General features: G+C 39.8%; 1 protein-coding gene across 1 annotated transcript; it reads left to right on the forward strand.

Annotated features, from left to right (window-relative positions):
• Window positions 1-234: 234 nt before the first annotated feature.
• LOC134673054 (zinc finger protein 271-like) lies at window positions 235-15,812 on the forward strand. Its single transcript, XM_063530991.1, has 10 exons — window positions 235-611; window positions 724-907; window positions 1,308-1,406; window positions 1,921-2,096; window positions 2,477-2,679; window positions 3,084-3,225; window positions 3,574-3,699; window positions 6,616-6,740; window positions 13,482-13,601; window positions 15,665-15,812. The coding sequence occupies exons 1-10, from the start codon at window positions 240-242 to the stop codon at window positions 15,741-15,743; spliced, it is 1,626 nt and encodes a 541-aa protein (XP_063387061.1). The 5' UTR covers window positions 235-239; the 3' UTR covers window positions 15,744-15,812.
• Window positions 15,813-17,624: the final 1,812 nt, after the last annotated feature.

Consider the following 17,624-nt stretch of genomic DNA (forward strand, 5'->3'; position numbering starts at 1 on the left):
ATAACATGCGTATGCTGTTCGCGTACAGCCTGGCAAAAAAGAGTAGAAATTAAAAAGTGGTACTCTTTTTGCCAGGCTGTATATAGCCCACGCCTCATTATGCGCAAGCTTTATGCGCCGTGTGCAATAATTTTAATAAATTAAAAAAAAACGGCACTTCCACACTCTGTTACCAATGCTGTGCAGAATTAGCTTGGTCCAACTATGAAGGTTTGATATTCTCTTTACAGTTGCCGAGAATGATGTTCGACCCACCGGATTTCCCCTACAAGGAATTATCGGACACTCTACGAGACCACTACGACTCCGACTATCTTCTTTTCAATTCTGATGCAGTTGCAACAGATTCAACCAATATTAATAAAGATCTAGCCGATGTTGCTGATCAAATGCTTACGAGTGTAGGCAATCAGATAGTCTTTGATTCTACTAAAAACTTGAATGAAGGAGTGTCATCTTTTCTGACTAATACCACGAACATTGAGCAAAATACAGAACTATTTATAGTTCAGTCGGATAATTTACTTAATAATTTTGAACCAACTTTACTTGATGATAACACGGTGAATCAATTCTTATTGCCGCTTCAAGTTTCAGCGAGCGCGAATAAGGTAATTATTAATTAATTATACTAATTATTTTCCATATATTTTTGATAATTCCATATATTCCTACAGAAAACATAATAGCATTCCTCATATTTTGCTAATATTTTTGTACCAGGACACTGAAGATACTGGGCCCGACTTGTTAGCATTACACTCCTGCGTCATTTGCCACGAGATATTTACTACGGACTCGGATCTTCTGGACCATACAATTTCATTCCATACCTCTGACCCGGTCTTGGATGCTCTTCCTAGCAGTTCACCAGCTGACGCTATAGATCTACAGCCAAAGTTACAAGGTAAACCACCAATAGTTGTCGAAATACAAAAATAATCTACACCTTTGTTTTAACAGTTTTGTTTTGGTATCATCATCATCATCATCTCAGCCATAAGACGTCCACTGCTGAACATAGGCCTCCTCCTTTTTTGGGGGGTGAATACCATAATCGCCACGCTTGGCAGACGGGTTGGCGATCGCAGTCGAGTACACCGAATTTGAGGGACGCTGCTGCCCGTCTACCGGTGGTCTTGGACGTGTTTTAAGGACATACCCGGGTCCTGGACGTAGTTTAAGGATTTAATTTGTTTTGGTAAATGACGGGTATTTTTGCTAGTTTTATTTATTAACTTTTCGTCAAGGAATATATATATATGTACTATATACTTTAAGGTGTTCATCAAATTTTGTTGTTTCAGATATAAGCCATCCAACCGACATAGATTTTGAATCCTACTGGCTGGTTTGTGGCATCTGTGAACGTGTATTATCTACAGCTTTAGAAACAGAACCTACCGGTAAGGGCCAGACCAAGATTTCATCTCGCTTCACCTAAAAACAATCTAAGGGATGTCAATGACTGTGGTACTGTAGCTCAATGCATTCCAATAGTCTCTTTCAGCTATACGGCGCTCAGCACACTGCATCCAATTCGCACGCCATTCGCCTACGAATTACTTACACGAAAGTACAGACTTTCGTAGCTAAGTATGGACAGCCATATGCCCATACATTGCGGTAACTAAAAAAAATGCAAAACTTTAAATTTATTATTCCACACAATACAATAAATAACTTAAATAAGTGACGAAGGCAAATATTAAAAAGGCGCGAAATTCAAAGTCTTTATGGACGATTACCCTTCGCGACTACATTTTTTAGATTTGCCGCTTTTTTCTACTGACGGAAATGACTAAGGTAACAGCACCAGTCATGGGACATTTAAGAGGTGGAGTATTTGTGATATTTCCCTGATACATGTAAATGGTTGATTTGATTGGAGTTGATTTTAAGACTGCACCTAATTTACAGAGCAACTGTGCTGCACCACAAGCGATGGCAAGACCAGTGTGTCACCTCGGAAGCTTCTCACCATGTACGTCTGTGACTTCTGCAACGGTCTGTTCGCGGACGCCGATGCCTTGGACAGACACCGGTTGACTTGCTATGTTCCTGAGCAGAGTCAAAGCTTCTATCCACCGGCAGAAGTAAGTTCCCAGTTTTTCTTTTTTAACAAACAAGTATTACAGGCGCGCCTCAACATTGCGCATGCTCATGCGCTGTGTGCAAGAGTAAAATTTAGGTTACTCTATGAAAGTTATAGTCTGTCATTTCCGTCAGTAGAAAAAAGCGGCAAATCTAAAAAAATGTAGTCGCGAGGGGTAATCGTCCATAGAGAATTAGATTTCGCGCCTTTTTCTACTGACAAAGTTGTTTGACCGGCTATAATTAGTCTAGTTGTCTCTGCTTAGTTGTTAGGTTTGAAAGATAAATGTCATCACACACACAAATCTAATAATTGTATAAATAATACCTACAAACAAAACCTTTTAATTTCTTGTTTTACAATTCTATTCAATGCGTCTAGAATTCAAGCGCCACCACAAACGACCAGCTATGCTGCGCCTGCGACACTTGCGGCAAACGCTTCTCAACCATCGAGGAGCTGAAGATGCACACCTTAGGATGCCTTCAGGTCGTCAATAAGAGGGATCGACGGTCTTACAGCAATGCTACTAGCAGCAAAATGTGGAATTGCGGGTCTTGCAACCAGCTATTTGCCACTGCAAGGTAACACTAGAATAATTATGTATTTAGTTACAATCAAAGTTTGAAAATGATAATCGAGGTCACCTGCAAAAGCAGTCTGAGAATGTTTGAATGGAATTGAAAGCGGAATCTCTTCACAATGGGATTTAAAACTTGAACATTGCCAACTATTTAAACGTCCTGAGTGTCTAGACACCCTTTATCAAAAGAGTTATTGGCCAAAGGGTGTCAAGTTCAAGCGGCTCCGTGGCCAGCTCCCCGACAAAACTTGGCGTAACGCATCTCAGACATATCTGTCATAATTTGTTTTCATTTAAGTTGTTACTTACGCTAGTTTTAAGGCGCTAGCTCAAATTCTCACCTATGTGATAACCCGGTGGATAAGACGACAACGACAAGGTTGGTGATGTTTCTAAACATTTTAGGGAACTCTACCGTCACAAGCGCGGAGAAGACCGGCCGTCGGGCGCGCCTCTCATGGCGTACGTGTGTGAAGAGTGCGACAAGGTCCTAGGCAGCATGTGCGCGTTGCACACGCACAAGAAAATGCACAAGGTGTCTAAGCCGGTAAGATTCTATTCCATATAGTCTTTGGCGTTTCGGCCGAAAACCATAGAGTTGCGAAGTATGTCACTGACTGTAAGTGTCAGTATTTGGTTGAACATGGAGCGCTACATGTCTAATGTCCATGGCTACCCAAACAAATGCAAGCTCTTTTTATCAAATTGTATCTATCCTATCAGGTTTTAGAAGTCCCTGTGTCAGAAGTTCACGGTTAAAAAAGAACACAAGTTATTAGGTTGTTGTAAAAATAAAGGGACAATAATTATGAATTATGAACACAGGTGAAAAAACCATACTCATGCGAAATATGTAAAAAGTATAATTACAGTTTAATATGGAAACCTTGTACAGGGCTACCCATGCCGCGTGTGCGGACGCCGCTTCAACCAGTCGGGGCACCTCGCGATCCACATGCGCATGCACACCGGCGAGCGGCCCTACCCTTGTGACCTCTGCCCAAAGGCCTTCAAAGTCAAGGTAGGTTTAATACACTGAGGTAGTAGATTTTTAGAAGATTTTATACATATTAACTATTCGTAAAACATGACTTGATGAGCGAAACTTTTCAATAATGATTCGTATTTTATACGTGCAGTAACTATTAAGGAGCATCAAAACCGTGACCTACGATTGGTCATCGGCGGCATCGGCAACTTAAATTCGCTGATTTTTTAAACTAGGTATCTGAAGCTACATTAACTAATAGGACTAGAATACCTTAGTTCAAGTTCAAGTTCTTTATTGTATGTAAGAATCAGGTTACATTGCAGGTGGAATATACAATTACATATTTAGTTTAGTTTATTTATCCTATTGTAAGTAAGTACTCAAAAAGTTTCAGAGCAATCTACCTAACCAATCGTTTTAAAATGAGAGCCGTGAGAGCATAACTACGTTTGTATGGAGAACCCAGCTTACAACTGTCCTGGGACCGAAATCTTAATAAAATTAATAAATTTATTCACCTATAGGTACACTAGCAGCTCTTGGAGCTGATTACGTGTATAACACAGCACTTGTGTTTATTTTGTACCTACTTTTTATTCTCAAACAACCATAGGTGATAATCAAAGTAGTTCTATGACGATAATGCAGTTGTGGTGGAAACTAAGATCTTCCCTACAATGATCGCTATTCAACCACAAAACACTGCCAGTAATCGTTACCAGTATCCTCTAGCGGCCCACCATATAAGGAAAATTGGCAATCAAATTTGAATCAATGGTATTACAAAATAGAGTTGAATATGTTTTGTTTTAAAATTTTACGGAACGAAACAAAAGCATCTCTGTTCTATTTAATTAAGATTTAAATTCCATTGAAGGTAATTTGCACTAGTATTGGAACATTGAACCCCAAGAGGGTATAATAAGTGTGCACTTGTCGCGAACAGGTGTACTGCCTTGTTTACGGTCGAAGGGCTACGCATACGCATGCCCGTTTATTCATAAACAACTAAAGGCACAGAAGAAATAATAGTACTACCGTACAGAAAGGACACTTCCTACAAACCCGAAGTTTGACAGCGGTTCAGGGTCGAATCATGCTATCTCTTTCTAATACATGGCACTATCCCTTTCGTCTATTTAGGGTTGTCAAAAATCAAGTGATTATCTTATCTGTGGTCGTGCACGCAAAAGGAAGTCACGTGGTGCCAACCCTAAAAATTGCTCGTCGGAGCAATGCTGAGCCGAGCGGAGCCGAGTTCGACCGAAGTTAGGAGTGTCTCCCCACTGCTAAAGGTAGCTGCAAATTGTTTACCAAGCGAGTCGTACGCATAGGTAAACCAGTATAAAAGCCAATACACAATTTTGAGCCCTGAGGGAAAATCGGAATGAAAGGGAAAAATCTAAAAGGGGTTCTGGAATGATGCAAAAAATCCATTAATAAATTATCTAACTTCTTAATATCTTTTTTTTTCCATTAAATTATGAATATCCTTTTTGTCTTGGGTGAGACTTGAACTCACGGCCTCTGGATCGATACTCCAGCGCTCTGCAGCCATCTGAGCCACCAAGACCTCATCCAAACCCATATCCTATCCAAATCCATAAAATCCAGATTCAGATTTGGATCCAGCAAATCCAAATCCATATCCTATTTGTTCCATTATAGGCCTTCGTTATTCGAAATAATGAAATAAAATACGGTATCTCCTACAGTTTCTAATTTCCCATTACCTCTGTACATTTTTGAGTTTGAGTTTGAATACACCCGTAACATTCTCCTTGACAACTTTTGTTCGAGCCGGAATCCGGCCACACCGGGGCCGTCCGGGCTCATTTCCAGCCCTTTATTCCCATTACGTTAAACCATTATAACTTGATACCCGAATACATATAGTTGCTATAGATCCCTCGGTCAACAGTACGCTGGTTTAACGCTTGGTATAAGAGGGAAAATGGGACTGGAGCAAGGACAGGAAAGGATCGATACTCGCTAATAAATTATTACCTTCGCTTCTATGAGAAAATAATCATGGTAAAGTTTAAGGATCTTTGGGGTATTAGAGAGCAGAGGATAATAGATTCGCGTCAATATTGGTAATAATTGTCAATATTATCGTCGCTAAATTGATGAGGTATCTAGCCTTGCCTAGCCTAGATAGCTGGTTAGGATGTGTTAATTAAAACGTTTGTATGTTAAGCAAGATGTCCAGGTCTTGAAACACTTGAACGTTTTCTTTATAAAACGATATTTATTCACATATTTCATTTCTTCATATTTATTTAAGTTTTGAATTATCATAACAGATTTGTAAGGATTTCACTTCGAATTTTGATTTCGTTTCTCTCGCAGGCTCGCACTCACAGGCTAATAAGTATGCTATCTCTTATTTGTAGTTAATGCTCATCGAAATCAAACCATGTAGCCATTTTTACATATTTTCTATTCTTTGAGTAGGTACAAATACCTACAGATACTTTTTTCCTTGATAGCGTTAGCGAAGGCTAGGTTTATCAACCTTCACCTCCTAACCTAGCACAGAATCTAGCTAGCGCAGCTAGGCTGCTAGTGCAATGACCACGGTTATTTCTCACGCGACAAAATATTATCAATCTCTTTCTTACTCGTGTTTGTCTTTCGTTTTAGAACGATATGGCTTTTTTTTTCCTTTTGCACGATAAAGTTTAATTACATAGGTAAACAAAAAAGTTTAATTTTATAAACAATAAAGTTTAAATTATAAGTAAAGTTTGCTTTATCTAAGTCATTCAACTTATTTTTCTCTATATCTGCACCATTGTATGTAGGTATAATATCGGCTTCTTAATAGCTCTATCAGAAGTGTAAAAAATAGCTTCACGTATCCTGTGGCACTTTTCTGGAATAGCTAATTATTGCAAGGCATCAACGTGGCATCAACCTTCACCCCTCACCGTGTGACCGCAGGTGGAGCGCGACGACCACCGGCGCACGCATACCGGGGAGCGCCCGTTCGCGTGCGCGGCGTGCCCGAAGACGTTCACTGCGGCTGCGCGGCTCCGCGAGCACGCTAGGATACATACTGATCAGAGGTAAGGTCACCACTTGCACCATCCCACTTTTGGTGGTTTTCTCCAATAAAAATGGTCAAATTATGCACTATACAAATGCACAATAAAAATGGTCAAATTATGCACTATACTTTTTATTTAAACTATATGTATAGAACAATACACAGTACATATTAGGATAATTAGCGAAAAGAAAAATAAATTAGCAAATTAACGTCCGTTCGATATGACTCGCATTCGGATCTCTGGTTGGTGGGGTCCCTGCCCCGCGCGCCCTCACCCCGAGCGCTCGGTACTTGTCGGCAACACCACTAAAGGGGCCCACTGATTAACAGTCCGCCGGACGGTATCGGCCTGTCAGTTAGAACAAAATTTTGACAGTTCCGAACAACTGACAGGCCGATACCGTCCGGCGGCCTGTTAATCAGTGGGTCCCTTAATCCGGTTTTAACCGGGTAAACCGTTAACCCAATATTATCCTACTTACCATGGTAACTCTAGGTTTCGGTTACCCCGGGTTAGTGATGGGCCAAATCGAAAAATTTTCAAACCGAATAAGTCGACTCCGATTTAAACCCAAATCGGTTTGCAAACCGATTTGGCCAAGTCGATTTAACTTCTACTTTTTAAGTATCAGTAGTTCAAACCGCTCCGTAGTCTTTGAGTTGAGGAAATTGAATTGTCAATTTTACGCTTTGTTCGATCCGATCGACAGCAAAAATTTTGACTTAAAAGTTTTGTAATATTTTTTTAGTTTTGTTGCGCGGTAAATCACAATTTTATAATTTCTAAAGCTAAAACGGGAAAGCACTATACGAGCAAGCAGGAAAGAGCGTGCGGTCTCGTGCGATTTCGTGTCATTGCCGCGAACTCGTTGAGTTAGCAAATCGACGCGGCGCAAAACTGCCAAACCGATCCAAGTATACCGCCAAATCAATCGCTTTAAGCCCATGCGAAATTTAACCTTACAACATAAACAATAAGTTTCCTTTTACTTTACCTGTAGATACCAAGTTTCGACTCGACTCAATAATGGCGGCAATGTGCAATTGTGCATGGCAACATTTTTCTTCGTGGTTTGAAATCGATTTGCGTACATTTTAATCCTCAATATGTCAAATGAAAGTGACGCATCAACAAATATGAAAGGATGCGTTTAGAGCGGGTGAACGTATCTTAAGTCGATTTACGGAACACTCACGTCGATTTAGTCGACTTCAGACCTAAATCGGTTTGAACCGATTTGTGAAGTCGAATCGTAACATCGCTACCCCGGGTTAGTGGGATGGTGCAAGTGGCTACCCAAGTCACGTTCAACACGACTCCGCGCGATCAGAGGTAGTTAAGGTTGCGCTTGCGTTAGTCTGCGTGTGAGCACCCCAAGATACATTCTGTACGGATTAGAGGTATGGTATCATGCTGCGGCGTAGACCGGCTTTGGTAAGGCATCATATAATGGGGTAACAGAATACATGTATAACGTCACCCGCGTTGCACGTTGGTGCGAGCACGACAAAATGATCATAGGCACAGAATAAATAATAGTACTAGGTACAGAAGACTCACTCTCTAACAAAACGCGTCTGTCACGATCAGCACAGATATGGCCGCTAGGTGGCGACAGCGCCACGCGCAGCTTATGGCAAACCCCAAAATTGGGGCCGAACGGTTGCACTTTTAGCTACCTGTAGCAAAGCGACGAAATCGCGGAGTGAACCACGCCTGTCATAGGTAAGTTGTATTATGAGTATACTTAGGTATGTATTCTATTTACGTACATAGGTATTAGGTACGATAAGACCTTCAATCCTTCAAGAATAGAGCAAACTCCCATTTTATAAGCCGGCAATGCACTTGCAATCCCTCTGGCGTATAGAAGGTATCAATGGGCCACGGTAAATGTTTACTAGAGATGCAACGGAGAGTTGTTTGGCCGGATACCGGATACCGGATAACCGGCCTGGACAATGGCCGAATATCCGGTATCCGGCCGCCGGATATTCGGCCGGCGGAACTATACCTACATTTCGGTTTTTCAGGTGCGCATTCTGCAGGTTTGACCTGTTTCCTAGCAAACGTTCGCGCGGACTCATTTCTAGGTTCGAAATGAGTGCGCGTGCAAGTCATTGGAATGATTAAATTGTTTTAAAATAATAAACAAGTACGATTATGACCGTGTCTGTTTCTTAAATCCAATTTGTTTACTCCGAAATCAAGCAATGTTACTATCCGGTATCCGGCCGGATAGAAGGTCACTATCCGGTATCCGGCCGGATAGAAGGTCACTATCCGGTATCCGGCCGGATAGTAAAATAGTGGCCGGATAGGCCGGATACCGGATAGTAACCGGATATCCGGTGCATCTCTAATGTTTACCATCAGGAGATTCTTATCTTCGTTTTCCTCTCCTATATCATAAAAATAATCGGTTTAATGGTTATTTATCTCTTAGCTATCGATCTCTACCTAATACCTTCTTAACTAACGAGCAATAAGAAAGCAATTAGCAACTCGTATGTAAGTAAGACCCCAGGAGTTGCAGGCGTCCGTAGGCTATGGTGACCGCTTACCCCCAGAGGAGCCGTATGCTTGTTTGCCACCAACGTAGTATTAAAAATGACATTCATTTTCATTACCCTTTGGGTTTAAAACTACAATAACCTAACTATCAACAAAAGCTAGGTTATTTTTCATTTCATTTAGGCGTAAGTCCAGTCTACAGGAAAACGGAAAGACGTGGGTTCTTAATAAAACATAATTTTAGCGAACTATTATCTCCCAAAACAATAAAGCCACAAATTAGACCTTAAGAAACCGTGCTAAGGTGCAAATTTGAATAACCGTATATTCATTATACGGTATTGTGAATGTTATTGACCTATAAACAGATCCACAGCGGCGTGTAGGTAGTTTCTGCGTACTTCACCCACGGTACATTTATTTTGTTCTATGTGGGACGGCATGGGATGTAGTAATGGTTACGTTACGTAATGAAAATTACTTTTTATCTGAAATATATGAAAGTTTTGAATTGTCCTTCAATCCTAAATCCTAACCGTTATGCATTGCCATTGTTGATTTGCAAGGTTGGAATAAATTTGTATGACCGTAATTTACAAAAAAAAATAGGTAATTGTGATTTGAGTCTTCTTGCCTCAACAATAAACTCTATATTTTGATGGAATTTTCTGTACAGTTCGATAATTTCGTACAAATCAGGTCATGAATTGAACAATGCTGCCCTACCTCGCATAACAGCCGCATCACCCATTGGAAAAGTCTTTTTAATTTGGAATATATTGTGACACAATACGGTAAATAATTGAATGCATTTTCCAATGGCAGTTACTCCTATAACGGGCATAAAAAGGTGCCAGAAATCACGCAAAATTGACCCCTATCAGTTTCAAGTAAAGTTTAAAATTATTGTGGGAAATATATTCCCTCTGCGTTATAAAGGTGACTGCTTATCATCAGGAGGACGTAGACGTATGCTTGTTTGCCACCGACGTGGTATAAAAAAGCCTTACGGCCAAAGAATATAATACTCACTAGGAGAAGAACGGTAACTCCATACAAAAAAATGTCCCCAACCGTTTATACGTTTATACTAGTGGCGCCGTCTTTGTGTACCAATGGAACTAAAGTTGACAACCGGTTTAGCCTGGCGGGTATTGGTAGGTAGTAATTCTGTTGATAAACATATTTGTTATCTTCATATCACGAAATATATGCAAGATGCAAATATTACCCCTTGTTTGTGGTATTATCAATTGATTTAAATAAAAGGCATATTTATGTTTATAACATTGTATTATTTTTTTTATTAAAAAAATGTTTTACTCGTACATATAGAAATATAAACTGAAAATTAAACTCTGAAAACTTAATAAAAAAAAATAGACATTAATAAAGCGCATTCACAAAGTTTTCAGTATAAAACAAATAACATTAGGCATGCCTACCTTACCTATTAAGCCCCCTCCAGACTATGCGCGTGAATCGCGGGCGAAGCCGCGAACGCGAGTGTGGAGTCGATTTCGCTGTCTGCGAAAATCGACTCCACACTCGCGTTCGCGGCTTCGCCCGCGATTCACGCGCATAGTCTGGAGGGGGCAAATTTTCGTTATGAACTTTAACCACAGCAGTTGGACAAAGTCAATGACAAATATATTTTTGTATTATGGTGGGTAGACGTACCTACCCTCCATATATTTTATGGACATTGATAAAGACAGTTGGAAGCAAATATTCAATTTTAAAACTTAATCGAGTATAATTAAGTTTTAAGCGTTTTAAGACTCGTTTTATGATTAATAATATATAAAATTCGTGATAATTTAAATCAGAATTGGGAGCAATGTTGCTGTAGAAAAATGTTTTTATTTTTATTACTCGCAACTTTTTCTCAGAGGCCAACGCACACATAGAAGCTTCAGGCGCAGACATGCGCAATTATTTGGGGACATAACTTTCTTAGGAAGTGAACAGGCCTTGCTTACGGCTGACAATGCGTAGTGGGATAAAATTACTTTGTGTGTGAAAGCTACATATGAGTCATAGAACAATATATTTAGGGTAGGTACACTATTCTGTGATACGATTTGCGTTTTAAAATTGATTTTACAAATCATAAGAAATTGAAAGACCTTTAATAAAGTACCTAACTAAAGTTACACACACCATTCTATTAAGCATTTGCGTAGGGTCAATATAATATATACCTACTTGTAGTTTCACCTGTTAATTACACTGCGGTAGTCTGCGCTGCGATCAGTATATTAGGTATAGGTACTACGGAATTCCATCCTACTTAAACCTCTAAGGCCCACTTGCACCATTTCATCTAACCCAGGATGAACCAGTTAAACCGTTAACCTAGTGTAAACTCTAGGTTACATGGTTACCAGTACAATTTGACAATGGGTAAACAGTTTAAACGGTTAACCCCGGGTTAGTGGGATGGTGCAAGTGGCGCTAAGTCACACAACAACCCTGATTACCCCTAGATTTTTACAGTAAATGGGTACTAAATTGGTAAAGGAGCACCTAGTACTTAAATGTACTATCTATCAGTTGCGCGGTAACTACTATGTGATTAAAAAACATAATCTTAGGCTTTCCTATTACCATAAATATTTGCACTTTAATATTGTCAAGAAAATTACTCATGTCTAATTTAAAATCTTCAAAACTGTGTATAATATTATTAATATTATCATTACGACTGACTAAATTACTTGGTTATTCCATTCCCCAATCCCAATGATTACTCACCGCGATACTGTATATCCAAGTCCATCGACCTGAATAGCTAGCAGCGCCCCCCGTGGCCAAACACGCAACTAACAACAACCTAGTTACAACGCTCTCGCACAGATGGCGCCACGTACCTCACCACGAAACTAATAACAAAGGGACTTAGAACTTTGTCACTCTGATATCTCGCTAGAACTATAACTTTTTAAAGAAGTTTTATATACCAGTTGGACGTATATTGGTCATAAACTATATTCGTAAAAGGTTAATTGCTCTCGAGTCGACTTTGCGAGCCGTAAAATAATATAGCCCCACTTATCCCTATTCCCACTCACCTATTTCGCTTTTTCAACTCTAATTATTTTCCTCAATCGCCTCCAATTTCGAGGTCCAGGCTACAAAGGACCTTTAACACTCGAGAATAGTGTTGGGTTCAGAAGCATGGAGCGTGTGAGGGCTCATAAGGCCCACTCCATTTTGTAGGCAAGGAAAGAACCTAACCACAAATTCTCTTAAAAATTGGGGTAGCTTCCGAAACGGGGTAATTCTGAAAATAACAAATATCTACTAAACTAGAAGCATTTTCTGCTATAGCTAAAGTAAGCAAGATTCCTTGATAAGAGTTGCAAAAGCATACGTGTTGCCAAAGTATGAAGGGCTTATGGTTTAGTAATTATTATTCACATTACCGCGTTTTCGAAGTTACCCTAATGCACTTTACATTCTAGTAATTTTGTTTTAAATATTTAAGGCTAAGTTTCAAAAATGAACCTTAATTGTGGGTTTGTCTAAACCTACATATATAACATATACTAATCTATGCCTACATAGGTATACTTCTTGTCCTAAAATAGTTGGATCTTAAGAAAAAAGAGCAAGTAAGACTAGACTGCCGTCCTACGCATCTTTTGATGTTTTAAGAAATGTATATATTCTTAGCCCTTATTATTTGTTTTATCATAATATTACATAGGCAGCAAATTAGGTATTCAATAGCAGAAGTAGGTATTTGCACTTAATGGAAGAGTTTTATTAGGCCTCAAACTATCTTCGTATCAAATTTCATCTAAATCGGTTTAGCGTTTTAAGTGTGAAAAGGTAGCAGACAGAAGAGTTACTTTCGTATTTATAATATTAGTATAGGGTTAGTAATACGAATCGCTTGTATGTATGCATAAATTAGCTAATACCTACTGCATAAAAATGTATAAACAATGGTCTTGGATGGTAAACGGACCCTGGAGTCTGATTCAGATTGAACAACATGTTAAGGGGGAGGTCTATGTTCAGCAGTGGACGTCTTATGGCTGAGATGATGATGAACATGTTATGGGTTTTGATCTTATTTTGTTACAATACTAAAAGTGGCCCCTGCCAAACTGTCAATAGCCCATTTTCAAGTTTACGTTGTAGTTAGGTATAAAGAGAAAATTTTGCTCGTTAAATAGTTTTTAAGGCAGATTTTCTGTTTCTTGCTATCCTCAAACTGATGTTTGATTGCAGGCCATACCGGTGCGACATATGTGGGGCCGCCTTCCGTCGTCCGTACGCTCGCACCGTACACACCCTCATTCACACTGGAGAGAAGCCACATGAGTGCGATGTGTGCGGTACCACGTTCAGGTAACTGATCTGATACAGGCCATATCGTTGCGATAGGTATATGTGGAGCAGCCTGTCACTGTCAACTGGAGCAGCCTGCCACTGTCAACTGCTCCAAACGTCTACATCTTCATTCATACTGCAGAGAAGCTATACGAGTGCGATGCGTACGGTAACACGTTCAGGTATCTGATACAAACCATATCGTGCGATATAATGTCGAGATGCTTACAACTGTCAACTGTTCGGACCGTCTACAGCTTCATTCATATTGGAGAGACGCCACACGAGTGCGATGTGTGCGGTACCACGTTCAGGTGACTGATCTGGTATATGTGGGGCTGCCTTCCGTCGTCCATACGCTCGCACTACCCACACCCTCATACTTACTGGAAAGAATTACTGGTACGACGTTCAGGTAACAGATCTGATACAGGTGATCAGATATATGTGAAGACGCCTACCACTGCAGCTGCTCGAACCGTCCACACCTTCATTCATATTGGAGAGAAGCCACATGCGATGTGCGTACGTATAGTTCACACACTCATTGAATACCGGGGAGAAACATCAGGCCTCCTAGTATAATTTCCAGTTAGGTATTTACCTACTGGTGTCTTGTCATAGATAGCGACAACGGCGTTATTCATAAAGGCGTTACTGGCCCGAATTAGCTATGATTCGTTTGTCCTCATTGTCATTTTGACTTATGTATTTGTAAGAAAGGGATAAAACATAATTAACTAAATCGGGACCGTAAAATAGTATTAATAAGGGGGGTTATTATGTGCCATATTTGTAACTTCAACGAGCTTTTTCATTGTTAACTGCAACTACGAATGAACTATTCGATATTGCAGTCTGTATTTCACAGCTCAACCCTACCATATCAAGACACCTATTAGTACCATGGTCACAATACCCAAACTTGCTCAAACTGACAGCTCTAACGGCTGATACCCTTAGGGCCTTAATCCAGCGACTTCGTAACAGTTACGAGCGCGGCTTCCGAGCGGTTTTGAAACCGAGCGTTGTGCAACTGGTGGACAAAGGCCTTATTCCCAAAGCTGTAGAGCTACCGCCAATACCGAGAATCGTCAATTGCGGGGATTTTTCTCTGTCACTCTAATTACGCCTTCATTGGAGTAAAAGAGAAAGATCCCCGCAATTTGCGAATTTCGGTTTTCGCGGTAGCCGCTCTGACACGTTCAATCGTTCATTATACATATACTCAAGACAAGAGTAACGAAAATGCGTCACTTTATATGAAATTCCCTTACATGGAAAGCTTTTCAGATATTTTTAATATAATAATAGCTTGGTTGATTTGGTTTGGTGGTAGCTATGTGCACTAAACGCCTAAAAATGTTTACTTAATTGCTACTTAACTATATAATTGATTATAAACATCGCAAAAATCAATGAAATTTTTCATTAGCTCTGTACCCCTAAGTGTAAAATTCATTCGATAGCGATAGCGTGTCATTTTGTATGGGATTTGAAGTTTCCAGCATGTCCCGCTTGGCGCGCTGTTCAAAATCCCATACAAAATTAGACATAACGCATACGCGAACGCTCGTCACGCTACCAAATGAAATTTACAGTAGGGGCAGGCGTGGCTCACTCCGCGATTTCGTCGCTTTGCTACAGGTAGCTAAAAGTACATCCGTTCCACCCCAATTTTGGTGGCTAGCCATAAGCCGCGCGTGGCGCTGTCGCCACCTAGCAGCCATATCTGTGCTGATCGTAACAGACGCGTATTGTTACAGAGTGAGTCTTCTCTACCTAGTATTATTATTTATTCTGTGCTAGGGGTTCTGATGAAAAAAATAATTGATGTTTTTACTAACATTTTACTCGTACAGTAACCATCAGATATGTCGAAGCGGCCAAGGCGCTCACAAATATCTGAACACGCCTCATTGTCAAGGCGTTACAGTACGTGTTCAAATATTTTTGAGCACCACGGCCGCTCCGATATATCTGGTGGCGACTACATTCTGGTGGCCCTATTCTCCTACTGCTAATTTTCTTTCCTTATTAATTCCTTCCTTACCCTATTTCCTCTTGGTGTTGGTATGCAGGCGCTCTGGCGATATGTGGAAGCACAAGAGAACCCTCCATGGTGTCCAAGCAAGCGGGGAAGCTGAATTGAAGAGCTAAGAGATTCACAATGACTATACCTGTGCCAAAATGATATATCCCATCCGGTTTCTCTCTCGCACACATGCCACCGCCCTTCAAGCTGTCTTTTTTATTTTTAATTCCCCATCAGAATGGATTACTTTGATTCAGGTATAGTCTTGTATTCTGTACCTAACTTAACTTATAACGTGTCAGTATTTTTATGATCTCATATTTAGTCTGTAGATTCTAGGGTCTGTAGACCTTTGATAGTGTTCATGTCTTTTAAAACATATTATAGTTATTTTAATAGTTTTGTTTTATTTGCAATATTTCGGCACTACTTCCATAAAAAATCGTATCTTGTTTTGTCAATCAAAAGAAATATGTGGTATCTATGTATGAGATGCATACAGAGTTATTGCCTTTCAACTTTGAGTAGTAGTGTAAGATACGAGATTTTTCAAAGTAGTGATTATTTGTTTATTTAACCACTTAGTTCAATAGCCGACATTACACTTCAGCCACGCAGTATTTTTTTTATATTTGAGATTTGCTGTTTTTATGCCGTACGTACTTACATGTCACATATAGCTTTCTGACTAGAGGCTAAAAATATCTGACATAAGTCACATAAGCTTCTATATTTAGAGCTAGAGCCTTTTAGGGCGCGTCAGTTATATTTACCCCTGACGGAATTGAAACGGCATATCCATTTAAACTAATTATTATGTGACGTATGTATGTATGGTGCATGCATACGAATGTTTCTGTTATCTTCAAAACAGCTTGACCGATTTAATTGCAACTATCTATTGTTAATATAAGATTATACGGTGTGTGATGTCTTACCAAATGGTGCTACAATCATTTACATTTCAATTTACTTTTATAATTACGAGACAAAAACCACAGATGCCAAACTGCGGTACATAAATCCGGGCTGTTTCACTTCCGAAGACTAGCTAGGTACTTACCTACTCCTCAATAACCATTCAAAAACTACCTACTGTTCACAAAGCTAGCCCAGGGAGCCGATTTTTGAATTTCGACAGTTCGCTATCGTGTATTTCGTTCAATAATATCTCCACTACTAGGCATTTAAATTCTAATAGAATTGAAATCGAGTGGTCAATACCACTATCTCCAAATTTCTATCGCTCGTATTTCAAAAATCTGCATTTCGCCGTTTCCATTGATTATCGAATGACGAAATCGAGCGATCGAAATTCAAAAACCAGCTCATCAGAGCCCCTAGCTTCGCTCGTTATTTAAAATCGCTCGTGTACGTAAACATCAATAAAATAACAGCCAGTAGCGTGATTCTTCTGATAAAACAATCGCTATAGGTATTTCATGATCTCACCAGCGGGGTTGGCCTGTCTCACACGCTTAATCTACTCACAAAACCTTCTTTAATGAACAACCAGTATAAGTTAGGTCTCTGCAACCGTATACATTTTTAGGAAGCTAGGAGCGATTTGTACTGGACATCTTCGCAAAATGAAAAAGGTTTCGAGAATAGATAGGATGACGCCTCGTGGAGCGTGGGATGCATTGTTCTTTGCTTTTGTGCCGCTGCTAATACCTAATTATTATATAATAATATTCATTTGCCAAATAAGTATTTTTGTAACTTAAAATGTACCTGTTTAGTGACTACTTTCTTAGCCCTCTCATTCGTGAAAATCATATCGATTGCTGCTGATAGGATAGTGCAGGACCTTTAATTGCAGTTATTTGTTACTAATTTAGGGTTCTCATTACACTAATAACATGAGCTAAAGGACAGCGCCATGTACTGTGCGTTGTTTGGCGCTATTTTGGTAGGTCAAATCCCACTTCTACTTCTGGAGCTTGAATGATAGAGAATAGAGATACTGTTGTCAAAGAAAAAAAAATGGCACCCAGTTTGGACCA

This window comes from Cydia fagiglandana, chromosome 18 (genome assembly GCF_963556715.1).
Source record: "Cydia fagiglandana chromosome 18, ilCydFagi1.1, whole genome shotgun sequence".
Lineage (NCBI taxonomy): Eukaryota > Metazoa > Arthropoda > Insecta > Lepidoptera > Tortricidae > Cydia > Cydia fagiglandana.